The sequence below is a fragment of the Argentina silus genome, assembly GCF_951799395.1.
Source record: "Argentina silus genome assembly, chromosome: 16".
In the NCBI taxonomy this organism is placed as follows: Eukaryota; Metazoa; Chordata; class Actinopteri; order Argentiniformes; family Argentinidae; genus Argentina; species Argentina silus.
This window is the reverse complement of record NC_139670.1, coordinates 2,290,570-2,317,827: the sequence shown is the minus strand read 5'-3', so window position 1 is coordinate 2,317,827 and position 27,258 is coordinate 2,290,570. Positions and strand designations below refer to the sequence as shown.

The following is a 27,258-nucleotide window of genomic DNA, read 5'->3' as shown; positions in this document are numbered from 1 at the left end:
TTTCCGTGTTTCGGTCGTATACCACGAATACCACGGTCTAACTGTGTTATCCAGAGTAGCCTGTTGCGACCTTCATTTGTAACCTCTATTCTAGTATTATTAAGACTTACATTATAAAAGTAAAACACACGTTCTGTTTATACAGTGTTCATTTCAATCATTAAATAAATAGGCCTACGTTACATTGCCTCTCCTAAACTGTCCGTGGCGGACTACAATGAAACGTTTAGCCGTTTGCTCTGATGAAGAGGCTTTATTATGGTGATGACAGGCCAACTCAAAAGGGACAGAAACCAATCCCTATGTGACACCGTGTGGACAGTGCTTGGTGATTGGTGCATTCATGACGAGTCAGAAACTGGAAATATGAGTGGGAAAATCGACTTGAATAGTCCTTCAACTCGTAATTACACGTTTATTAAAGTCGAGTGTCCTGCTCCAGCACCGGGTTTCCGACTTGTAGTTCTCTGACGTCACGTCAAGCAGAACGGACCGCGACCACAGCAGGGTTTTCACAAGGGAATGGAAATAGCCAGTGGAAACAATAACAAGAACAACAATGTGTTTCTAAGCTGCTGAATACACACTGACTTTTGTTTTCGGTCATGAGGTGCGTTTTGGGAGAGTTGCAAAGCTCCACAATTGAAAGTTAAAGTTGTTCTAACTGCCCGCCGTCAGCCTCACCTGCGGGCTCCATGTTGTAAAGAGTTTCCGATCACTTGAACGATCACAGGTGGGAAGTGCGAGTTTCCGAGTTGGTCATCAATTGATCATAAATCATTTTTATTGTTGGGTCACGTGTTTCCATAAGGCCTACTGGTTTAGGGGACGTTTACAGGAGGACGATAGAGAGTGAGTCAGAGGGTGGGACTGTTCTGACGTAGGATTAAGTTACCTAATGACCTGTACCTTACCATGCACACAGAGTGGGTTTCAAAGAGATAATTTATATAATGTATGCATAGGATTTGCAGTATGTTTGCACTGATTACACTAAAAGTTGGTTTTGTGTGATGACTCATGGTGATAATGCTAATAAACTGCAATGCTGCACATTTAAAACCCATCTGAAAATAACACCCTGTATTACCGGTACAGTCTAGGGTACTGCAATAGGCCTAAACAGTCATTACAACACAAGGGTATCATTACCAAGCAAATAAAAATACGTTTACAAAACAAAAACTTCCACACACATTTCAAACAAGTATATGGCCTATACACGAATGCTGTTACAGGATTAGACTATAGGGATACTATAAAGTCAATGCTCTGAAACGACTTTTCAAATAAGTATATGGTCTTTACAATAATGCTTTTATAGGGCTGGTCTATATGCTGAATACTGTATGCTGTAGTAATGCTCTGAAACGACTTTTCCAACAATCCCAGCCTGAAACTGCACTTTTGATTGTGCTGTGCAGAGGCTCTTTCAGCCGGGGAGTAAACAGTCCTGTAGAGAACACACCCACACCCACAGTCAGAGAGCACACTGCGCTGCCTGCCCTTCCTGAATCACCCTCCACCGTCGCCACTGAACAAGTAAGACACTTCTCTTCCGTACCAAATGATTACTGAATGCGTCTGCTGTTTATACGCTTCCGACAGCCTACAAATCACCTTGTCATATCTATAGAACATCTCGAGATTTGGGCTAATTTAATACTCTGCTAAAATGTTGCCAGGCAGCTAATTAACTGGCGGATCAGTGACTCGTTCGACTCATCGTTCTGTGAAAATAGCTCTCCGTGTTCAGATGAACGGCCTTGATCAGGTTAACGTTTACCCTTTATACGTTGTTCACGTTTTTCCCCGTATTCCACCACCAGTGAGCTACTTTGTAAAATCACTTAGGCCGTAGTGGTTTAATCTCAAGCTGCCATTTTGTCTCAGGATTTAGGAGGCTGCTGTGGTATAACTTCTATAGGGTCTGTACTTGGCTTTCGGACGTTATGTAACCATCTCCGGGGAACAGAAACGATATCAGCGTAGAAAAGATGAGAAAGGCGTGTAACGTTGCATCTAAATCACTGTCGTACACTGTAAATTGGGTTTACTGTAAACTGGGCTTACCTTTGGACACTTAATAGACTTGGGATAAATGTCGTAGTGATAGGATTAACAACACATGTTTAGATGCAGAGTTATGGAGTTTTTTTGAGTTGGAGTTTTGTTGTTGAGAAATCTGAGAATCAACGGTCGCTGCTTCATGCAGGCCAGTTCGAAACGCCGTTTTCTCTCTTATAAGCAACGACAGTATTTTTGCACTGTCTTCAATCAATAGCTCTGCTTACTATGAACTAAAACGGCTCCTAGACGGCGGCCTGTTTACGCAGATACCAGCTCAGCGTTTAGGGCGCTATTCCGTGAAGACCCCGGAATGTCTTATGCGAAGTGATGGGGTGGGGTCGTGGGAGGGAGGGAGGGAGGGAGGGAGGGGCGGCATCGGGGACAACTAATTGTCCTTCAAAAGTCCGCTTGGTCTTGGAGTCTCTATTCTTAGCAAGCAGCTATTGGAAATCTCTGGATTGTTCATCTGATCCCAGGCCACATTTGGCCCAGTGATTTCCCCACTGACTTTCATGTGTAGGCCCAGGCATATACTTGGTAAATTATCTGCTCAGTGATTTTTCCAAGTGTTCCTGCTTTCACTGGTCCTTTGGGAGTGGTGTGATGTCACACCCGACACAGTGTTTTTTGAAAAGGAAGGAAGCTGAAGGGGAAACTGGAATTGCTCAAAACAATCAGTTTCCTACTCTTATGCAACCATCCCATGCTTGGTAATCTGGACATGTGAAAATATCTGTGTTTTGACTGGCCATGCTTTTATTTGAGAATTTCCAATGAAAGAAGGATCACATTGTTTTCTGTAATGTTGTGACACAGTGGGCGTATAAATGTGAAAGACAATGAGGCCATGTAGAGCATTGTTTTGCACACTGTTCTGATGAACCAGTACATGACAGTTTATGTTTTATTCCAAGCCCCCAAAATGAGTTATCCTGGATACCCTCCGTCCGGTGGCTACCCTCCACAAGCAGGTGCTTACCCCCCCCAAGCCGGAGGTTACCCCCCCCAAGCCGGAGGTTACCCCCCACAAGCAGGCGGCTACCCACCCCAAGCAGGGGGCTACCCTGGCCAGGCTGGAGGCTACCCTGGCCAGGCTGGTGGCTACCCCCCCCAGGCCGGAGGCTACCCCCCCCAGGCCGGAGGCTACCCTCCCCAACCTCAAGCAGGAGGTTATCCACCCCAGGCTGGTGGCTACCCTGCCCCAGCGGGAGGATTCCCCCCCCAGGGCCCAGCGGGAGGATTCCCCCCCCAGGGCCCAGCGGGAGGATTCCCCCCCCAGGGCCCAGCGGGAGGAATGCCCCCCCAGGCAGGAGGCTATCCCTCTATGCCTCCAGCTCAAGGAGGTAAGGTTACCGATGTTTGTTTTGTAATGTGGCTGCTTTTGTTTTTGAGGAGGTGAGAACCTGTCAGAACCCTCCTCCATCTTTGACTCTAATACAAAATGGTCTTTTATGACTTTTTGATGCATGATTTTTACAGCATTATTATTTTTTATGTTATGTTTTTTCTTCTTCCCATGATTATATTCTTACACCAATCTCTGTCTCAATCTCTGTCTCTTTCCACTTTTCACCCTGCAGGTGGTTGGGGCGGCGCTCCTGGTGGCTTTGGGATGGTACATGTCTTCTTATTTATCATATTGTGAACTACAAACTAACAACATGACACGTTGTTCAGAAATCAGCCCGTGTCATTTATGACACCATCTGAGCTGATTATCATGACCCTGGGGTTGTTTCCATTTCCTAATAGATAACAGTCCTAGATAACATAATTGATAACAGTCCTTGATAACATAATTGATAACAGTCCTAATAGATAACAGTCCTAATTGATAACAGTCCTTGATAACATAATTGATAACAGTCCTTGATAACATAATTGATAACAGTCCTAATAGATAACAGTCCTAATTGATAACAGTCCTAATTGATAACATAATTGATAACAGTCCTCTCCCTACAGCCAGGTGGAGGTATGCCCCAGGGGTACTCAGGGGGCCCTGTCCCAGGCCAGCCCATGCAGGGCTACCCCGGAGCCCCGACGCAGAGCCCATCCATGCCTGGCTACGGAGGAGGGGCTCCATCAACTCCTCAAGCATCTCCTGTTCATGTGAGAATTGAGAATCTCTGGTTTCGGTGCTTTTGGATATGTTATGGATGCTTAATATGTTATAATAATAATTATAATACTAAAGCATTTATTTTATATAATGCTTTTCTCAGTACTCGACACTACATCCCATGGAGAACAAGAATAGATAGATAAATAAAAAGTAAAACAAAAGCACAGTCAGTGAAAACAACAATAAAAACAGTTAAAGATTAAAAGCAAGTTTAAAAAGATGGAAATGACTTGGTGCAAATTTACATCAATGTTTTATTTGCATATTAGCAAGTACCTCCTTGTTTGAGTTCAGTGTTTTTGTCACCAGAAAGGATACCGGGGCTCGATAAAGGACTTCCCCGGGGCTGATCCACTGAGGGACGTGGAGGTCCTTCGCAAGGCAATGAAGGGTTTCGGTCAGTGATTCATGGCGTTTAACGGGCTCCACTTGTTGCATGGACTTCTATTTGAATTGTTGACATTGTAATCTCGTGAACTGGTCACAATGATGCACGTTGTTTTGAACAGGCACCGACGAGGGCGCCATAATTCAGCTTCTTGGAAGTCGCACTAACAAACAAAGAGTGCCATTGGTTGCAGCTTACAAAACCACCTACGGGAAGGTGAGGGTACTGCAGCCGCGCGCGCCGTCACTGTTATGGAACAATACATGACGGTTATGGAGTCTTGTGTCTTGAGTGGCCTTTTAAACGATGTCGTGTTTCACTCAGGATCTATTCCACGATCTGAAGTCTGAGCTGACCGGGAGCTTTGAGAAGGTGGTTCTCGCCATGCTGAAGACGCCCCCGCAGTTCGATGCTCATGAACTCAGAGAGGCCGTACATGTGAGTAACAGGATCTTTCCAGAGTTTTCCCCATGGTGGTTGTTGCGACTTATCTCAGGGACCTTACCTAGTAGAATACTTAAAAGAATAGCTACGTATAAGTTAAAACTCTCGGTTTGGAAACCGTGAAATTGACGAAATACAGCACCAGTCAAAAGTTTGGACACACCTTGCCAAGAGTGTGCAAAGCTGTCATCAAAGCAAAAGGTGGCTACTTTGAAGAATCTATAATATAAAACATATTCTGGTTTGTTTAACACTTTTTTTGTTTACTACATAATTCCATGTGTGTTCCTTCATAGTTTTGATGTCTTCAGTATTAATCTACAATGTAGAAAATAATAAAAATAAAGAAAAACCATTGAATGAGAAGGTGTGTCCAAACTTTTGACTGGTACTGTATATGTGCAATCAATAGATCTCTCAAACACACATCCTACCACAGTTTACATTTTGCAGCATATAGGGCTTTTCGTAACTCAGGTACACGTGCCAAGAAAACATTCATGATTGCTCATGAAAAGCGCCTCCCACAGTGAAGGCGGTTGCTGCTTCATGCAGTTTGTGAGAAGTAACTGCCAGGGCTCCACAGCGCCTCCCTCTAAACACCACGTGGGCCTCCATCTCGAAACCCCCGTCAATTTTAAACAGACGACACGGACAGACGTTATCCCGTCATGCAACAGGTGTTGAAAGGCGCTCCTCAAAAACTCCTTTGTCTTGTAGTCTGAGGCAGTCTCATTTGTTGGAAGTGCCTGCCTGGTTTAAAGGTCAAACTTGTTGGGGCGTGAATTACTCATCCTACTCCGTGCTGAGAAGTCTTCTTTATACTGTGAGAACATGCTGCTGCTGTTTAATGGGTCGGGTTGAGCCAGGAAGTAGTCTTGTCTTATCTAAATGATTCTTACTCTCATTGTTTTTCTCTGACAGGGGGCAGGGACTGATGAAGCTTGCCTGATTGAGATCCTGTCATCTCGCTCCAATGCAGAGATCAAAGAGATCAATACTGTGTACAAATCTGGTACGTAGGTGCCCCCTATCTCATTTATAGGATCTTATTTCAGGATGTCCTTTTTTGGTCATAGGAGTCCTACCACTTGCTGCAATAGCAGCGTGCTTAACACGCCGTTTCTGACGGAACACAGAGTGCCATTGAATGGAAAATAAAGCTTGATTGTTGTTGTTGTTGTTGTTGGGGAGAAAGTCAGAGCACATTTAGCTCTCTGATCCAATGAAATGCTGTTTGTTTCAGAGTATGGGAAGACCCTGGAAGATTCCATCAGCAACGACACCTCGGGCCACTTCCGTAGGCTGCTGGTTTCACTGTGCCAGGTACCTGGTTTGATTCGATGTGCCACACACATGTGACGATGTGACACACACAATTGCCAATGCAGTCCTTCTTTGAAAGTGACGTTTATAAATGATTAATAACAAACACATCCTAATCCCAATGGCCTCTCTGCACAGTCTGTGCTCTTGCAATTTCTACGATCTGATGGCTACAAATATTTGTGTCTTTAAGTTTGTTAACATTTCTGGAATGTCCTGTTTTTAGATCAAATGAACACAGTAATGCCTAAAAATATTGAGGAAACCGAACTTGTGAAACGTATGAAACCGTTAAGCAAGATAAGCCACGGCTGTATCCACTTCCCATTCCGAGTCAGAAAAGCACAGTAATGATGTCCTTGGTTTATGGAAACAATTACTGTGCTGAAATTGGGGGAAGATGTTTCCATATGCCTCAAATTCCTTCCAAGATATCCCCTGTATTCCACCGTTAATGACTTGCAGGGTTTTTTCCCTGTGGAATATATTTTCTAGTTAACCAAAATCTACCTTCCTGTTTTTATTTTTAGGGTAACCGTGACGAAAGGGAAACTGTTGACGTCTCAATGGCCAAACAGGACACTCAGGTGAAAACCGGCTCTAAAGATTGTTAGAATGTCACAAATGCCACACGATGTGTATAGAGTATAGAAAGTCCTTTCCTTGTAATGGGAAAGTTACATTATAGGGAAAAAAAACATTATTTGTGGTTTCTTTTCTGAGACATTTATGTCTTGTCTTTTTATGCTGTCTGTTAGAAACTGTATGCTGCTGGAGAAAACAAAGTAGGAACTGATGAGTCCCAGTTCAACGCCATACTCTGTGCCCGGAGCAAGCCTCACCTGAGAGCAGGTAGATAAAAAACAGTACAGAACACAAGGATATTTGAATAGCCTTGTATTTGAATAATGCTGTTGCTGTTCCCCATCAAGAATTGTATTTCCTAGTTACACTTCTCCATCAAGAATTGTAGTTCCTAGTTACATTTCCCCATCAAGAATTGTAGTTCCTAGTTACACTTCTACACATCTTTTTTTCTGAACAGATATAGTATACACATTACCCACAATCCTTTATGTGTTTTGAAACTGCCTGTTTCATAGTTTGAATGACATTCCTGACACCCGTGTTTCCAAAGAGAAAGAATGTGACAGTCAGCACAACTGCCTCGGAATTCAGGAACACTCACCACCTAGAGTGTTCTATGTGGTGTTTACCTAGCAACAACACTTTGATTGGCTACAAAACGAAGCATCATCATTTATGCATTTTTGGTGAATAAAGTCTGCCCTTTGGCTCTCAATGTTGACAATTTGGGCGACTTTATTCACCCTCGGCACTGAATGAGTTAATGAATGGGATCTGACCCTGAGGCCTCAGCAGTGTGTTATAATGCCTTACGACACAGTTATAACCATCCTGCCCATGTCTCCTGCTCCTGCTAGTCTTTCATGAGTACCAGCAGATGTGTGGCAGAGACATCGAGAAGAGCATCTGCAGAGAGATGTCTGGGAATGTGGAGGGTGGTATGGTGGCTGTGGGTAAGTTAAGTCCGTCTGTCCGTAGTTCTGTCTTTTCACTGAGTCTGAGTAACACATTTGGGATCTGTTGCCTAAATATGTCCTATCTGCAATTTCAACACGGGTCTCTTGTTTCCCAGTGAAGTGCATCAGGAACACCCCTGCCTACTTCGCTGAGAGGCTCCACAAAGCCATGCAGGTAAGAAAGAAGCTCCTCTTAGAAAGGCCACTTCTACTCCCTGTGTCCTCTGATGAGAACATGCTTCATTGGTGTTAATAACCCTCTGGAATCTAAGGCATTCACTACTTTTCATTATTATCTATGTCTGTGGGTAGATAATGGGACAGTCTATAGGTAGATAATGGGACAGTCTATAGGTAGATAATGGGTAATAAAGACAAAAAATACAGAATCAGAATTTTTATTGGATGCATTTCATCATATTTCCACTTTCCAACCAACGTTAAAATGAGTAAGTCTCTAACGCAAACGGTTGAAAAGATATTGTATTATTAGTAAATGTAAATGTTATTAGTAAATGTAAATGTTATTAGTAAATGTAAATGTGCCGTAGGGCCTGTTAGTCTCCAGAGGGCTACAGGTAAGAAGCCTATAGTACTGTGGGCTGATCCCACCCTGCTCTGTGTGCCTCCAGGGGGCTGGGACCAAGGACAGGACCCTGATTCGGATCATGGTGACCCGCTCCGAGGCGGACATGTTGGACATCCGACAGGCATATGTGCAGGCCTACGGCAAATCACTGTACACCCATATCTCTGTAAGCATCTCCCACTCAATTCAAACTACTGGTCGAAGAAGATTAGCCTGTTAGCATCGATCCATGTCGATATTCCCTCTTCATTTCTTGATCTAGCTTTTGAAACGTGGTCGAGAGTGTGTTCTGCACCTCCATTTTATCGCATTTTACTCTGCCCAAACTACCTTACATTTACCTTACATTTACGGCATTTAGCAGACGCCTTTATCCAAAGTGACTTGCAACAAATACATTTGTTTAAGTAAGTGAATCATCTGTCCATCAGTCATCAAAGAAAGAAAAATGTATCTATGCTAGGACCAGGGGCCATTGGCAGTCACAATGCTAGAAGAAAGAAAGAAAGAGATTATTATTATTATTATTTATTATTTATTAGGCGTACACTCTTCCGAGTCTTCCTGAGTACTCCCTTTTGGATAAGCCTAGTAGAACCACTTCCCACGTACCCACGAGCCCTGGTCCAGAACCACTGGTGTGCTGTATTTATAAAAAAAGAAAAAGGCTTCTGGCTTTACGACTGCCAATGTAAAATGTCTGTATGAATAATAACATATTTAAATGCTGTTATGTTTCTTTACATTTTTTCTGTCTGATAGGGTGACACCTCAGGTGACTACCAGAAGATGCTGTTGAAGCTGTGTGGGGGAAGTGACTAGGATGGAATAAGAAGAATCCTACTCATCACACTCATACCTGAACAGTGTAGAAGTTCACGCAGTATGATCCTAAGAATGTACCAGGACCTTATATAACCTGTGATGTGCATGTCTGTTTTTTTTACTAGTTTCTCGCCAATGCGCCATTCCACAGATTTAACTACAACATGTACACAACCTAACAACAACATGTACACAACCTAACAACAACATGTACACAACCTCACCTCTGCTGAGTCAGAATGCCACATTAGTTAGTTTCCTACAATCATACAATCAATATTGTGTAGTCTTGATTTATTTCAAATTTATGTTTCTTTTTTTAATCATGACGTATAATTATATATCAAGTTGTAGCGTAAAGTCATTTTATTCTAAAATACAATACTTTAAAAAGTAATTATTACAGTATATTAGCTTATTGCCAAATACTAAATATATATATTGATATTTCTAGATTTCAAAGTCGTTGTGTCAACTCTAGCTGTCATGTATTATGTGTCATGTGTCCTTAGCTTGAGCTTTGACTACTATTCTATGCAAATTAGTCTCGTCTAGAAAGAAAGCTAATGATTCTGTTAACTACTATCCTCTTCTCAATAGCATGCCTTTCTTTCAGATTTTTCTGTTTTTACTCACAATATAATTTGCATCCGTTGCCTCAATGTTGTCATTTGTAGGAAAATCCAAAGGCTGTTGTGTGAAACTCTTTCAATGATTTCTCTACAGTACCACTTGTTTTGAGGGCAGCTTAGTATCCTGGTCTCTGTCACTCTTTGAAACATTTTATTTTTTTTGTTGTCACTTAAATCTGCATACTGTATCTGTAACTGGTACAGTATAGTTTATTGCCAGTAGAGGGCACCACATACCCACAAAGTGAGATTGTTTATGGATACAATGAGGCTTGACAATAATTTGAAGTTAACTGGAGAATTGTAATGCAGTGTGACTGAATGACTTATATTAATGCTGCTTTTGTTGTCCAAAAGTGTGGCCTTTACCAGTTACTAACATCAATGTCGCTCAGGATTTGTAAACGCCAATTAAAATGTTGGACTGACCATGTTTTGTTGGATAATGTGTTTGCTTCTTTAAGGGGCAATGTTGGATTCGACCAACAACACAGCGGTCACCCTGCCAGTTTCTTTAGGTAAACAGATGAGGGATTGGGCTGGAGAAATGTACCCACTCCCAAAATTCATAGTCTGAGCTATGGATGCAAGGACTGACCGTCTCTGAAATCAAAATTCTAGATTTAATCAAACAATGGAGTATAACAAGCTGTTGGGATCTGGTGGGGTAAGACAGTTGAACTAAGCTAATGAGGCATTTATAAGCATACACAGTATATTCTTCAAGAATTAACGGCTATGTATCTTACATTTAACCTTTAACATCAACTGTAATTCCTCTATTGACAGATGGAACACAATGGATATTTGAAACCCAGTCAGTTTCAAACCCAGTCTCATTTTCACGCTGGCCTAGATTATTAAAGCAGTCAGCAGCAAGTCAACCTGACAGATTCTCTTTAGAGGCATAAGCCTCACCTGCTGTCACAAGGGGGAAATAATATGGCTTATATAAGCGTCTCCTCTCTGCAGCGTGCCTTTCTCCCTTATCTGAGAAAGGGGGGAAATGTTAAAGTTTCCTTTCCAGTTCATTGGCACACCGACACAGCAGCAGAGTGCAGGCGCAGCAGAGGGAGCTTTTGCTGCCTGCTAAAAATAGTTTTCCATGGAGCAGACAAATTTATTCACCGGCAGTATCCCAAAGACTTCCCTCTGTTGTTGGTGCTCTGTGTGGAGTTGGGCTTCGGAGAGCGACTGTGATGGATGTGGTTGCTGTCATGCAGCTGTGTTGTGATCACGCTCACGTATTTACATTTCTAGTATACTCCACTACAGAACATGACAGCTCAACTGCACACAAAGATGAGCTGACTGAAATATTGATGGTGCGCGAGGCTCTCTATTGTTACTCACCAATAATGACTGTTCACTGTTCTCCCTGTGGCTCCATCCTTTGATTCCTTCATCACATATAGAGCAGGGGAGGCCGGTGGAGGTAGAAATCGGAGGACGGGCCTCATCGTAATACCATTCCTAATTCCATTCCATGCATTACAATGAGCCCCGTCCTCCGATTTCTCCCTCCACCAGCCTCCCCTATTCTGTCACGTGTGTTTGATACCATTCCATGATTCCATTCCATACATTACAATGAGCCCCGTCCTCCGATTTCTACCTCCACCAGCCTCCCCTCTCATATTGGTCAATCAGGCCTCTGGCATGCATGGTTTATTTCTGAGTAAAGAAAAACAGACCACTTCCTTATTACATTTGTGGACAGAAGTCCTTCTTAATTATTAACACATTGATGTGATCCGTGCAGGATGTTGTGGGCCTCAGTGGTGGTCGTGCCCTGCCCTCTGCTGCGCTGGGCCGTGCAGGGTGTTGTGGGCCTCAGTGGTGGTCGTGCCCTGCCCTCTGCTGCGCTCGGCCGTGCAGGATGTTGTGGGCCTCAGTGGTGGTCGTGCCCTGCCCTCTGCTGCGCTCGGCCGTGCAGGGGTTACCACGCTGTACAGTAGCTAGTCCCAGCTGGCTGTCTATCACGCACGTGTGGAGTCGTGTCGATCAATAGCATCTTCATGCGTCATCACAACTTGTTGCAGACATTAGCCGTCAAGGTCAGACACACACACACACACACACACAGACACAGATCACACACCAGATCTCACACACACACACACACACACACACACACACGCACAACCTGTATGCTTCCTCTTACCCCAGGGGGCGTTTCTCCTCCAGTTAATGGATGACAATTATCCACATGGGGCCTGCTTGTCTCTCACCCTGTCCCCGCCTTGGGGAAGGGTCGGGGATTGAAGGAACGTTCAGGCCCTGCTTTTATGAGGAAGTGAGCTAGCTAAATCACCTGACTACTGACATATATAGTGTATTGGCTCTTCCCAGGTTGGGAATTCAATCAAACCCATCTGACATTATAGTGTCGTGTAATGTCAATAACGTGTAGTCTGTGAAATGTGGTCATAGTTGTAGATTAGAGTGGATTGTCTCCAGCCAGCTGATACAGAACCAGATGTCCAAGTGACATTTGGTTGCCATGGGTGAACTGACATTTGGTTGCCATGGGTGAAATGTAATTCTCCTTTGACCTTCATGGATGCATATAAGCAAATTAGAAACAAAGGATTAGTTGAATAATACATAAAGAGATACCAGATCATCACTAGGTAGTGGAACATCTCTTTAAGCTTGCTCATCTAATCATCAAGGCTTGTGTGACGCATGTCTTTATGATTATAGATTTGATGAAATACAGGAAAATAAAATGTTACATCTATATCATTTCAATTACTGTAATGTGTGTGTGCGTGTGTGTGCGCGCGCGCATGTATGTGTGCGCACGAATAAACGCGCGTGTGTGTATGTGTGGTGGTGTGGGGAGGGAAGTAATATTTGAACAACTTTTGAGGAAACCAATTTCACCACAATCGAATCATTTTTATTTATTTTTTTATTTTTTCTCAGTAAGAGCCTCAACTCCATATGGATTTTCCACTGTTGGAAGATGAAATGGCTGGGTGGTTATATAATCAGTTGAATTAAAGCTGTTTAAAAGTCGAGCTGGACAATGTAGGCCTGCTGTATGGGTACAGTGTGTGCAGAAATAAGCTTACAGTCTCGTCAGTCCTCACCAATGCACAGTTTACCCGTCGCCATTCCAGCCCACATTACGGAATACACACGACTACAATCGTATTTAACCTTTTCTTGTTGAGCATTGTGACAAATCACAAAGTAGTCTGTTATTCATCCAGTACACATACCATGTTTTATACTGAAGTCCACTGCATGCTCTGTATGTGTATGTCCTTTAGGAGGAGCCAGTTTATTAGATTTGTGTCAATCTTGCGGCTTTCTTAAGAACGTCTTGCAGGACAGATGTGGCTGGTGCCTGCAGTGAGAACCCTCCTTCTCTGGGATTATAGAGAGCAGAAGACAGTTTAGGCTATAGATAGTGCAGATGTGTCAAAGGGCAGCGTCCAAAGAAAACATTAGGTTGACTATCATGAAAAAAAAAAAAAAAAAACTATTTTGAAAAACGCAACATTTCACTGTATTGTACGCCTATGCCTCATAATAATATGAAACATTTCTGAAAACATTTCACTACAAGGCGGTACACAGCGGTAGATATCATTGAATCGTATGGGGTTAATCAGATATTGACATCATTGTAGGAGTCCATGTATCACCGTATGGCTCATCCACTTTCTCTGATGTATCATATTTGTCATCATCATTTTCGGAATATAAAGTTTCAATCCAGGTGCGTCTGGGAAACGCCCCGCCCACTTTTACCTTACATGGCCATGGCACGAAAAGATGATTGGCAGCCAGCGGACTACAGCTGCTGAGCCACCGAGACATGGCGGAGTTTGCAGTTCTGGGGAAAGGCTCCTGAAGAGTTGTACTACTTTTCAGCATGTTGGAACAACTCGACATTGAAGGAGCGCATTTAAAGGGCGAAAGCAGAGAGGACCGCCTTCAGACCTAAATAGTTCCGCAAACGACGGATTGTTGGACCCTTTTTAGCGCTTTGGGAAAATGTATTGCTTTTTCTCAGTGCAGTCAACAGCCTTGGGCAACAAATATGGCTACTTGTGCCTCTTTCCATTTGGGATGAAAAGCGACTCAACTTGGCTATGCTCTCCGTTCGCGGTCGTACTCAACTCTACCGAGTGACCATCCGAAAGAAGTTAGGGGCTGAACTGGATCGAGATCTTGAAGCGGTCAGCTGATACGAGGGTGTTGTGCGAAGCGAGCAGAGATGGAGTCGAAACACAAAGAGTTGTTGGATAAATGCTACCAGAACTTACTGGAGTCAATTACAGATGCCGACAGGGTCGTAGAAGTGTTGGGTAAATCGGGTACTCTTAGTCAATCGGAACGTTATGAACTGGGTCATAACTGTTCGTCCAACTCGGAGAAAGTGGACCTTCTGTTGAAGATGCTGATCAGCAAAGAGAGAGACCATTTCCAGGACCTTTGCGCGGCCCTGGAAAAGACGCACCCCCACCTGAATTCGGCCCTACTATTAAACGGCGTTGGACCAGTGGATCATACATCTGGTGAGAATTATATGTGTCAATGAATTTAACTTGAATTAGACCCTACTCGCATGTGGTGGCGGAAGCAAGCGCCAGAGAGCCGTCGGATCTGATCTTTGAGATGATCAAGACCATCTGAAGTTATTTTTAACTTGCTGATGTAAACAAGGCAGACCCCGTCTGGCTCTTGTGTGGTCCTCGCGTCAATTATTGACATCTGGAAACATCTGGTGATCCACCTTCAGATTAGGTTATGTTGTTTTGGTGATGTTTTATTTTCTGCATGTGATTCAGTTTCCCACTGATGGTGATGTTGACCATGTCATAACAGCATGAAAGGACAGGACTTTTCCTCTGGGCAAAATTCTATTATGATGCAGAGAGAGAGAGAGAGAGAGAGAGAGAGGGAGGGAGGGAGGGAGCAGTGTGACTTATATCATGTGACTTTATGTCCTTTTACATGTGCAGAAAACCCACATAGGTGGCTCTTTTTTGCCCCCTTCCACTAAAAGCACACAGCGGGGGAGCTGTTTGTCAAAGTGTTTCATGGAATTAAAGGACTGAAACAATCAATGGTGTGATAGGCTAGTAGGGGAGGCCAGCCATGCTTTTAGGCAACTGCACAAGAGACACAATCGATGATGTGTGGTGTTAAGTGGTGTGTCAATGTCAGTTGAATGAGAGTTTGCTTTTGCTGAGTTATAAGGAGTTAGTCGCCTGGCAGCATTCAGGAACAAAGGTAAGAAGGACGGGTGTCCTGACAGTCTAATAACACGATGTTGATGACACCCAAAGGCGACTCATTCAGTCGAGTTCATTCTGACTATGATTTTGGTTTGAATGAAATCCAGCATGACTCATTGGAAAATGTCAATATCATTGTGACCTGGACTGCGAAATGTCACAGAGCAGCCAGCCTAACAGAGCAGTAGCCTCTCTCCTGGCTTTCCTTTTAAAAATAGCACGTTTTGAACACACCAGAGCCAACAAAAGCCTCGAAAAGGTAAAGCATGTTATGATCCTGAACCGAGTTGACAGTCGTACACTAAGATGAGTGCTGTATTTCACCCACATGAAGGTAAAAATGGAAGAGGGGGTGAGGGGATGAGGGGGAAAGTGGTGTCATAGCATAATAAACGGCCATTATTAGACTCATCTCTAAATCCCCAGGTTCTTATTTCACCCTCCTCTTCCTCCTCTTCCTCCTCTACTTATTTTTACAGCACTATCAGCATTACTTTTATCAGGCTGTGTTTTGTTGCTGTTGTTTACAAAACGGTCTTTAAGATTACAGCTGCAATGTTGTTGAGAGGGGAAGATGTTACATATCGCGGCCTCCAGTGGAGATCTATTTTAGGATTTATTTACCCCTCCCTGACTCGCATCCAGAATAATTTGGGGGTAATTTTCTCCTTTGTGTTTGTCAAAGCGTCTCTTCCCTACCCCTATCCTTTGAACCTCGTGAAATTAGGCCCTTTTTTCCCCCACCGCTGCTAAATCCTGAAGCTGGGGAGAAGATTCTAGCAGTCATGTTTAAGATGCAAATACATTCAACAACTGAGTCAATGTAGGTCAAACTGGTTTAGCTCAATATTCTGGATGGTCCCTGTCTCACAAAGTGTCAATAACAGCACCTTTCTCTGTTGTCAAATAGATAATACGGCTAACTGCTACATTTAACGGTACATTACCTCGTCATTTGGACAGATGTAAACAAATAAAAATGCGTATTATTTCAGGTTTGTATCGTAGGTCTGTAGTTTAGAGTATTCAGATTGTGTGTCTAGGTTACACTGTAATTACAAGGTGTAGTGAGTGTTATTAAGCTTTGGAACAAGGCCTCTCCTTGGCACCTGCGAAGTGTTTTTGCATTTTAAAAGATCGATTTGCATTACATGTTTCTTCCCGCAGCCAAGAACACTGTGCCGCATTTTCAGTTTGTTGATGACATTCAGAATGATACAACACGTCTTGGAAATAAATTAATGGTGCAAATTTATTCAACGCTGTCACTATTTTGTGTTGTAAGTTAGGGTTAGGGTTAGGGTTAGGGCCATTCTAGTGCCAACATATGTTGACAATATCAGAGGCATGTGTCACTCGATGAAATTAATGAAATCATGCACTGAGTCTTAACAGTGTGACAGTTTAAGTGTCTATAATGTATCCCATACTCTGTGTCTAAATTGGACACATTGGAGTGTATTTGTAATGATGATCTGTAATCCTACACCAGTGTGTTAATTGCCAGTTCACAGGTCACAATGGGCCAAGCTGGTTGTTCACTCCACTGGGTGGACTGGTTCCTCCACTGTGTGTGTGTGTGTGTGTGTGTGTGTGTGGAGAGTCAAAAGCTGTGTGTGTGTGGAGTCAAAAGCAGGGCCTAGGCCTGTCCTGGGACAACAGTGGCTTGTTATAGGCCCCCGATCTGCACTGTCAGCAGCCAGTTCTTCTCTCAATAGACTGAGCTGAAGTGAACTACTATCCCAGAGGCTGTGAGCTAGATACCCCATGATCACAACAGAGGAGAAGCACTCTGCATCAAGCACATTTGAGCTGTTGCCATTACTGTACTGCATCACAGATTGCAGTACAGTAACTTGAATGGCTTGGCAAACACAGGAGATGGAAATAAACTAAAGTTATGGCATATTTCTGTCAAACTTTTGAGAGGGAGAGAATGGCATCGAAATGAAGAATAGGTCCATATCGTTTTTGGCGAAATGTGAGTCTTTCTTTATTCTCTTTAATTGGAACGAGGTTTTGTTTGTTTTGTGGGTTTTAGAAGTTAATACTTTTGTTGTTACTAAACAGAGACATTCTATCCTTATATAACCATAGCCCCAGGCGCTGGCAGATGCAACCTTTTGTCTGTTCCGATGGTGCCCTGTGTCTCAGGAGATACTGTGAATGCCTGCTGCGTATTAACAGAGGTGTGTGCTTTTCTCCTGCTGTGTCTGTCTTCCTTGTATTCTGACTCACATTTCCCCTTGCTCAATGAAGTGTTTTGTGTGAGTGTTCCCAATCCTGCAATGATTCCTCAGAACAGTGTTCGGAAGCGCTCGGTGGAAAAGAAAAGTGAAAACACTTCTTCCTCTTCCTCCTCCCCACAGTCGTCTTTCATCTGCCCCGGACCATTTTTCCGCATCGTTTCAGTTAAAAAACAAACAATCATTACAAACAAGTTTATTCTGGGTTTCGTTTTATTCAAACCCCCTGCAGATGTCGTCAAGATGTGTTTCTGTGAAACTACATCTAAGGAGTACTGACTGAATCCCTGCTTCAGATATCCCAAGAGTGTGTTACACTCACAGTGACTTAAAATATATATTACTGCATTCCTACGAAGAAGAGATGCTTTGCAAGAGTGACACAGCATACAGCAGTCTGTCACGGGACGGGAGTTCACAACAATGTCGTATTCGATCCCATTCGCACATTTTGTTCACCTGAAGGTTTCATCGCTCCGTCACACAGTTCAGGACGAACACACAAACACATGTGGCTGTTGCAAAGTAATCGGCCCCACAATGAGATACAAATGAGCCCACTGCACAGCAGTAGTATAGCAGCAGTAGTAGTAGTAGTAGCTGTAGTAGTAGTAGTAGTAGTAGTAGTAGTAGTAATAGTAGTAGTAGTAGTAGTAGTAGTAGCAGTAGTAGTATAGCAGTAGTAGTAGTAGTATTAGCTGTAGTAGTAGTAGTATAGTAGTAGTAGTAGTAGTAATGTAGTATAGCAGTAGCAGTAGTAGTAGTAGTTGTAGTAGCAGTAGTAGTAGCAGTAGTAGCAGTAGCATTAGTAGTAGTAGCAGCAGTAGCAGTAGTAGCAGAGTGAGTCCTCCTGGTCACATGACTTCCAAGAAGCAGGAAAGTGAGAGTGAGCAATCCCACAGTGGACCTTTGCCCATTGTGACACTCTCTCCCTGCCCAAACAGACGCATGGGAAACCTAAGCCAGGGAGAACAAAGACTGCTTGATCCATGGGATGCCACTGTTCCTGAGGCACATCACTCTTTTTTTTTCCCTTTCTTTCAGTCCTAGTATAGTCTAGGCAGCAGCAGCAGCAGCAACGCTGGGAAATGAGACAAGGGGTTGAGCAAGCCATATAAGGAAGGGCTGGGTTCCCTCCAGTTTTAATCAAACCTCCGTCTCCTTTAGTGAGCGGGGAACCTTGCCAGGGAGGGATTGATTTAGTGCAGTGAGATGTGGGTAAATAGAATCGTTTGTCACGCTCTCCCTTCTTTTCCTTGAGTAGTGGTCCTTACATCAGGGGCAGGAGTCGCTGACAGAACTGCTCCATCAGCTGTTCATCCCGGAGCCAAGCAGAAGTTAATGAATGTGTAGAGGCTTTGTGGTCGGGGCAGGGGGGGTTATGGATGTTTGTGGCTTTAACGGGGTTATACGAGCCCTCTCCCATGTTGCAATCGATGTTGGGATTCTCACCGCAGAATTCAAGACTCCAAGTATGAAGGGGATGGATTTTTCACAACTATTTTCTCACTCACTTAATCTTCTTCTTCGTTCCTGCTGGAACAGAGGTTTACTAAAGTTTAAAAAACATCAGCCGTGTTACAGAAACCTTTCACCATTGGATGAGGGTTCACTATATTTCTTTTGATTTCAAAAAGGGTGAAAGGAGGTGAACTCATTCTAAGTAGCAAGAACACAGAACACAGTGTTCATTAATGTCCCCCAACCCCCCCCCCCCCCCCCCCACCCCCTCACCATTTGTCATAATACCGTTTTGAAAGACGTCTGTTTTTGTCCTCCGGGTTGATAAAGCTAATTTGAAGAGTTTCAGGAGGTTTTACTGTATGAATCACCAGAGGGAAAAGTAAAGTCCTTATGGTGGAGCAGCTTTACTTTAGAGCGAGAGGCCTGCTCTGTTCTGTTGTGTGGTGCGGTGTGGCTGAGGAGATGAAAGGGACAGCCCAGAGCCTCTTTGGGGCCCTATTCAGCAGACTCTGTTTAGGCTGCCTGCCTGCCTGCCTGCCTGCCTGCCTGCCTGCTAGCCTCACTGTCCCCCTGTGATAATTAGCCACACTCTCAGCCTCTTCTGCCAGGAGAGTCCTGCCTTGTTTTAACCTCCTCTCACTGGTCCACGGAGAAAATAAATCCAGAAAGCGTTAACCGATGCCATGCTTGACTCATACCGGCGTCATTATGACGTCAGACATTAGAATGCAGTCATTCATGCTTCCAACACGTCTTACAATGCATCATAACAATGCCCCTAACTAAAGCGCCAAACCGTAAAAACCTTGGAACCTCTTCACGTCTGTGCGTAGTCACTGAGTGATGCATACCATTGATATACTGTAGCAATGCTGAGTGGTACTACAGGTATTAATCTGATCCCGGGATACTACAGGTATTAATCTGATCCCGGGATGCCGCTGGTATAAATAGATTGACCTGGATGTTTTGTCGTCTTCCAGGGTCCACCTACAGCGTGTTGTCTGCCATGCCGTCTGACTCTGAAAGCAGCAGCTCCCTCAGCAGTGTCGGTGAGTCTGGAGCTCACTGTGTTTAATTCCTCACAATCAAGTGCTTTTCAGGAACGGTTTTTAATGTAAACATGATGTGTGTGGGGGTGGGGGGGGGTTGTGTTGTTATGAACACATGCCAAAGAACTGACCGGCATGACTGTTATTTATGCCCCCCCCCCACCCCCCCCCCCCTGTTTGAGACTCTTAGCACATGCATGTGCTTAGACAGATGTGAAAGGATTTACCACAGCAACCCCCCCCCCAGAATGGTTTTATTTACCACACAAACCCCCCCCCCCCTCCCCCAGAATGGTTTTATTTACCACAGCAACCCCCCCCCCAGAATGGTTTTATTTACCACACAAACCCCCCCACCCCCCCGGAATGGTTTTATTTAGCCGTTCTCGGGGAGGTGGGGGGGGGGGGAGAATTCCAGGGCTGAGCAGGGCGACTACGGTGGGGGGGGGCTGAGCAGGGCGACTACGGTGGGACTTGGACTCTGTTGTTGTCCACACAGTAGTGAGTCCTCGTCAGCGTGGCCAGAAAGAGGACCGTTGCTTATCCAGCATTACTCATATAAACACTGCAACAAAGGCTGTTTAAAGGGACACTTCACCATTTAGTTATTTGTTTAATGTTTACATCACGTCGTGTGTCTCCAGCACCATACCAGTGTCCATATATGCAACAACTGCAAATATGTTTTTTTTTTTTTTTTTTTTTTTTCTCTAGTCGAAAAGAAAAAACTAAAGGTCTTAAGGAAATTAACCCCTATTAATTAGAAATATCGAATTAATTGATTTTCAGAACAACAGCCGCAAACACACTCCCGCTGGCTGGAAACTCATTATAGTTTCTGAAAATAATTGAGTTTATTTATAATTTATTCCCCCAAAAAAACAAAAAGTTTTATCCCCAATGACATCATAGGGAGTCATTTCCTTTGGACCTCTTCGACTACAGAACGTGGAAAATAGAGATGATGGATTAAATGAGGAAGCGTTAATGAATAGTAAAAGGTTATAACATGGGCATAGCAGTTATAACATGGGCATAGCAGTGGTTCACTGATTACACCTAGAAAAAAAGATAAAAACATTATATGATACACACACACACACACACACACTCCAAAACAGGCGCACTTCCTTTTGGGTTTTTCAGAGAGTGATGTGATTTCTCCTACTAATTATCATATGATGACATTCACAGCGACCTGTTACAATGTTTTACATTTTGTACATTTACGGCATTTAGCAGACGCCTTTATCCAAATACATTTGTTTAAGTAAGTGAATCATCTATCCAACAATGTCTCCTATCGCACGCTAGTTGTGAATATGTCAGAAGAAGGTCAGACACACACTGTAAACATAGTCGTCCTTTCTGAATACTACTTTAAAACTCAACAACTGCCAAAGAGTTCCGGAACACACACCACCGAGAGTGCCAAGTGTTCTATGTGGTGTTTACCTAGCAACAATACTTTGATTGGCTACAAAATGAAGCATCTTAATTTATGCGTTTTCCGGTGAATAAAGTCACCCTTGGCTCTCTAGAATGCTGACCAATTCGGGCGACTTTATTCACCCTCGGCACTAAATGATTAACCTCTTAAACGCCATGCCCTATTGGACTCATATCCGCCTAAAAAACAGTCCCTAAACGAAACTGCTTCTAACATTATAAATATGACGATCAGATGCAAAAGCAGGATGCCATTGGATAGGGAACACCGTGACGTTTTGTGTGGATATGCTCAGATCATAGTTCAGACTAACACACCACACATGACAAGGAGATAAAGTAAACGATTAATAATGAAATTAAAGCAGAATTCGGGCCCAATTATGGGCCCCTGGAGCTTAAGAGGTTAACGGTGGTTGGAGTCGACCACGTTGAGGAGCTGTAGCCATCAGTGATGTGCTGACTCCCGCAGGTACAGCCTCCTCCCCGCCTCCCGTCCTCATGGAGAACCGCCAGATGAGCGAGAAGATGGAGACCGTCTTGTTCCAGCTGAGGCAGGTGACCCGGGAACGGGATGAACTCCGCAAACGCCTGGCCCTCTCCTCCCCCGGGACCACCTTCGACGACTGCAGGTACGGTACTGCTGTGTGTCGCACTGATTTCATTTTTTTTTTTAATATATATATTTTTAGGGCATTTCTGCTTTATTGGGATAGAGATAGTAGAGATTGACAGGAAGGGTGGGTGAGAGAGAGGAGGGATGACATGCAGGATATGTCGATGGCCGGAATCGAACCAGGGACCGTGCGATGATATGGTATGATATGGTATGATATGGTATGATATGGTATGCACGGTTTTAACGGTTATGTTTTGGAGTGTGGTGGTCCCACTCTTGTATTTTCTTTCTTCCAGTATTTATTGGATAGACACGGTAGAGAAGGACAGGAGAGGAAGGAGCAGAGGGTATGTCAGCAGGGCACGGGCCGGATTCGTACCCATGCCGACATACATACGGCATACTGCATATCCTCACTGTAGGCCGTGGGGCTGGGCCACTGGACCACCCCAGGCCCTGCGTCGCACCGCGTTTTGTTTGATTTAGAAACGAGAATGTCTTCGGTAGTACCCGTCAGATACAGAAACAAATTAGTCCATTCATAAAGTCACTCCTCATCTCGCTACAAACGCACGTTTGTGCATCCGTGGTTAAAGTGGAGGAGTTGACGAAGAAGAGCAGGGACTCCCTGTAGGCGCACTGTGTCTACCTGCAGAATAGGCAGGTATCACTGTGTCTACCTGCAGAATAGGCAGGTATCACTGTGTCTACCTGCAGAATAGGCAGGTATCACTGATGGGATGTTTCTGTCAGGTGGACCTTTTGTCACGGATCTCTGGACGTGTCTCAGACCCTCTGTGAGGTGACACGTACATCGTCGCGACACCGTGTCAAACCTGGCCCCCAGCGGCGTGTCAAACCTGGCCCCCAGCAGCCAACGAAAACTCCATGTCAAAGCAAAATTGCGTCCACCTTTCGTCATGTAGCTGAGCAGCTCTGTAAAACAAGAGGCTGACATGCAGTTTTAATGATGCTCCCCTCCCCAACCTCGCCCCGAGGCAGGCGCGCACGTTGCTGTTTTTTTTTGTAGTCATGCCCTGCTCTCCTTCCTCCCTGGTGGCGTCTAAATGTTGATGCATCACTCTCTTTTTTTCTCTCTCTCCCTCTGTCTCCCTCTCTCTCTCTCCCCCCATCTCTGTCTCCCTCTCCCTCTCCCTCTCCCCCCCATCTCTCTCTCTCTCTCTCTCTCTCTATCTCTCGTGTGAAACAGGCCCAACACCAAAGCAGGTTACGACTACGAGCGTCTGAAGCTGCAGTGTATGAAGGCCATGGCGGACCTGCAGTCCCTCCAGAACCAACACAGCACCACTCTGAAGAGATGTGAGGAGGCCGTGAAGAAGGCAGACTTCCACCAGTGAGTAGATGAGGGTGGTTAGAGGAGGGAGCCAGGCTGGGCCCCATCAATATTTCACTCTTTCAGCGCTCAGTGCTTTTTACGATTGCGTGCTCACACAATCAGCCGGGGGGGGTTTTCCCCTGTATTACGTCTCTCTCAGGAGATGTGTGGAGCAGATTGCGGTGAGGAGATTTTTTCCCGGGGGTGAGAGGGGCCAACCCTTTTGTACTGTATCAAAAGCTGCTTGGTTAAGCCACGGCAACCCTTTTACTTTAACTAACTGGGTTTTTTTCTTTTTTCTCGAAAAATCTAAATTCCGAAGTGAGCCGCCGCTTGTGGTCCGTTAAGACCCCGGGAATTGGTGACCGCTCGTCTCTTTTCATACTTCAGTTAAAGCAGAGGTTGGCCACAGAGTTACACAACGAGAAGCAATGTCCCCAGGCGGATCGTGGTGGTGTGTGTGTGGGGGGGGGTGGTTATGCCATGACTGTAACCCAGCTTGGACACTCCGTAATCAGGCTCTGAGCACAGGAAGGCCAGGCAGACATCTGGCTCTCTGGATAATACGTCACATGGAGCATGTGTTGGTCTGCTGAGTAAGCCGGTGCAGGTTGGTCCCCGGGCGCGGCAGGCCAGGCCCGGCCCGGCCCGGTTGTCTGGTTTAATGCTGGCATACTGTCTCCATTGTGTAAGGAACCAACAGCTGGCTGCAATGCAAACAGACAGATGAAGGATTATTCCCTGTGTTTTAAGCCTCTCTCCATCTCCATCACTGTGTTTGTGTTCATGGGACCAGCCTTATTGACTACTGTCTGCTCCACAACCTGCCCGGTTTTTGGAACTAAAAACAATTGTGTCTAGACTGCCGGACCTGTGCACTGGTAGTGGACCTCTGTGCTCTGGTAGTGGACCTCTGTGCTCTGGTAGTGGACCTCTGTGCTCTGGTAGTGGACCTCTGTGCACTGGTAGTGGACCTCTGTGCACTGGTAGTGGACCTCTGTGCTCTGGTAGTGGACCTCTGTGCACTGGTAGTGGACCTCTGTGCACTGGTAGTGGACCTCTGTGCACTGGTAGTGGACCTCTGTGCTCTGGTAGTGGACCTCTGTGCACTGGTAGTAGACCTTTTCCATTGAGAACGTTTTAATCATTTACCAAAGAGATTATTTTTTACGATGGAGACCTTGAATGCTGAGTTTGGAGCCTGGTGTGGATGTGCTTACTGCAGCTACACTGTTGCATAGAAACAATAACCGTAGTAACGGGTAGTACAGCTCATCCATCAGCCTGTGCAGTATTTGCATAATGTCTCTCCCAGCACACGTGTTATCTATATATATATATATAAATTGTGTGTCTGTGTGTGTGTGTGCTTGTCTGTGTGTGTGCGTGCGTGCGTGTATGTATTCACTTATCACAACATCGTTTGTCTTCTTTTTCTCTGTTTTTGTTTTCCGTCAGCAAAAGGTGTGCAGTACAGTCAATGAAACTAATCCAATAACAAAAGCAAACGTGTGTGTGTGTGTGTGTGTGTGTGTGTGTGTGTGTGTGCGTGCGTGTGCGGTTCCCGCAGCACCCTCCACAGCCGGGTGGCCAGCGAGCAGGCCCAGCTGAAGGAGGAGCTGGAGGCGGTGAGGCAGGACAACGTGCAGCTGGTGAGGGAACACAACCACCTGAAGCAGACCTGCGAGGAGCTGCGGAGGCTGCATGACGACGACCAGAGAGACGTGGCCGACATGAGGCTGCTGCACCAGCAGGTAGAGGCTGGTGAACACGCACACGCAGGCATGCACACACAGGCATGCACACACAGGCATGCACGTACACTCACTCGTACTTACACACACAGACGTGCAGGCACATACACACATGCATGCATGAACGCACACACAGAGGCTCAGACACACAGACATGCACACACACACACACACACACACACACACAAACAGACACACACACACATACTCTGCTCACTGGAGTTACTGGGTCTTTAGGTCACTGCAGGGATTACGCAGTACTGGTTTCTTAATGCGGTGAGCAGCAAAGTATTTGGTTTGAGGCTTTAAAACCACTTCCTATGGTGAGGAATTTCTCCTCCGTCGTGTCAGTCCTTTAGCGACATTGTTTCTGCTTAACAGTTCTATTCCGTCTCTGACCCCTAATGAGATTCAAACGCCCCCGTTGGATTCTGACATTTCAGACACATTTCTACATTGCCCATTAGTTCCAGAGAACACACTATCATTAATACCGATGGGGGTCAGACAGGCTCATTTCAACATTGTCAGAGTTATCAGAAACCCTTTCAAATAAGACAAACGAGCAAACCGGTAACATTTGTGTTTTCTGTCATCCGCTGGTGCCTACGTTGTTTCTAGCCTCATTACGGTTGAGCCGGGTCGTTAGGAGCCTGTCACACACACTAACACGATCATGGGGAATGGCTCCTCCGCCGTCTGATAACACGCCTGCCTCTCGTCTGTGTGATGAGCTCATGCCATTTACGAGCTAAACTACTGTCGAGCCGCATTCAAATTTCAAATTAAAAACATTCAAATTAGCCTGATGGTGTCAATTCAAATTAGCCTGCCTTTGTGAGTTATGTCGAGGGATTTTCGTGAGCCGATACGCGACGCGGCCTTACGTGCGGAAAGCGCCGAGCAGCGGGTGGCTTTATCTGGTTGAGAAGCCTGCCGCCGGGTTTCCGATCCGTTCCTTTAGTTTAGCCGCTGGAAAAGAAAGTAGTCAAAATAAATAGTAACGCCACAAATAAATAGTTATCCAGAGAAGGTCAGATGTTGGAAATGACCGCCTCTGCCTGGTTTCACAGAGAAACTCGGTTCCTCAATTCAGCTTCGAGACCCTGACCTCTGCTGCTAAATACCTTAGAATAACATCTGCCATTTAGCTGACGCTTTTATCCAAAGCGACTTACATTGCAGTGAGTGCATACATTTATAGTATATATGGGAATCAAACCCACAACCTAAACGTCGTTAGTGCCGTGCTCTGCCAGCTGAGCCACAGAGGACCTGACGTCGTGAGAGTCGTTAGAGAAACGTTCCGCTGTTGGATTTAGAAACGCCAGTTTCCTTTGATCTGTCGCGTCTCACTAGTGCTCAGAAACAGAGTTGCAGTCGAGCGTCTCTGAACATGAAAGCGTCTTAGTTTTTTTTTGTTTTTTCTGACACACCGTCTCCTACAGTATGGAGTATGGAGTCTCTCAGGTCTGCTTGACGGGGACTCATAATCTGTGCCCCGTCATTCACCAGCTGGCTCTGGAGAGGAGCTTTGTGCTCCTGACAGGTTCGATGAGACACCCTGGACGTGTCATGCATGGCAAGTGTTTGTCCGCCGTCCGCCGCCTGTGAAGGAGAGCAAACATCATATAAAGTGAATGAAGGAGGGAGTCACATGGGGTGCCATGTCATCCTGAGATTGAGCCTGCCGATCCTGCAGCGCTGCTGCTGCTGCTGCATGGTCCCGGGAAGGATGAATGAATTAAATTGATTTGTTAGAGGTTAAATACAGCCCACTGTAAACCAATACACTGTCGTTCTCATGCACTGCAATCAGTTTTTAAACCAGGCCACTTATGTTATGAATGAGAATCAACAGTAATAACATGAATCACTTTGGAAAATCTTATACTAATTATATTACTAATTCTACTACTATTTCTACGACTACTAATTCTACTGCTACTACTAATTCTACTACTAATACTACTACTACTACTACTTCTGCTACTACTAATTCTACGACTACTACTACTACTACTACTACTACTACTACTACTACTACACTACTACTACTACTAATACTACTACTACTAATACTACTACTACTACTACTACTAATACTACTACTACTAATACTACTACTAATTCTACT

At 44.7% G+C, this 27,258-nt stretch overlaps 2 protein-coding genes across 3 annotated transcripts in view; both read left to right on the top strand.

Moving 5' to 3' along the window:
- The first annotated feature begins 1,616 nt into the window (after window positions 1-1,616).
- Window positions 1,617-10,372, top strand: anxa11b (annexin A11b). Its single transcript, XM_083687038.1, has 15 exons — window positions 1,617-1,774; window positions 2,985-3,413; window positions 3,651-3,685; window positions 4,036-4,182; window positions 4,505-4,592; window positions 4,705-4,799; window positions 4,908-5,021; window positions 5,952-6,042; window positions 6,274-6,353; window positions 6,884-6,940; window positions 7,112-7,205; window positions 7,799-7,894; window positions 8,014-8,072; window positions 8,530-8,652; window positions 9,249-10,372. The coding sequence occupies exons 2-15, from the start codon at window positions 2,993-2,995 to the stop codon at window positions 9,306-9,308; spliced, it is 1,560 nt and encodes a 519-aa protein (XP_083543164.1). The 5' UTR covers window positions 1,617-1,774; window positions 2,985-2,992; the 3' UTR covers window positions 9,309-10,372.
- Window positions 10,373-13,825: 3,453 nt separating this feature from the next.
- The window catches only part of LOC310816851 (disks large homolog 5-like), a 36,804-nt gene continuing 23,371 nt past the window's right edge, over window positions 13,826-27,258 (top strand). For both annotated transcript variants that reach the window (XM_083687170.1, XM_083687169.1), the window contains exons 1-5: window positions 13,826-14,478; window positions 19,895-19,963; window positions 21,885-22,044; window positions 23,242-23,385; window positions 24,938-25,121. In XM_083687170.1, coding sequence (XP_083543296.1) covers window positions 14,178-14,478; window positions 19,895-19,963; window positions 21,885-22,044; window positions 23,242-23,385; window positions 24,938-25,121 — 858 coding nt within the window. In that variant the 5' untranslated portion in view covers window positions 13,826-14,177. The remainder of the gene's footprint in view (window positions 14,479-19,894; window positions 19,964-21,884; window positions 22,045-23,241; window positions 23,386-24,937; window positions 25,122-27,258) is intronic.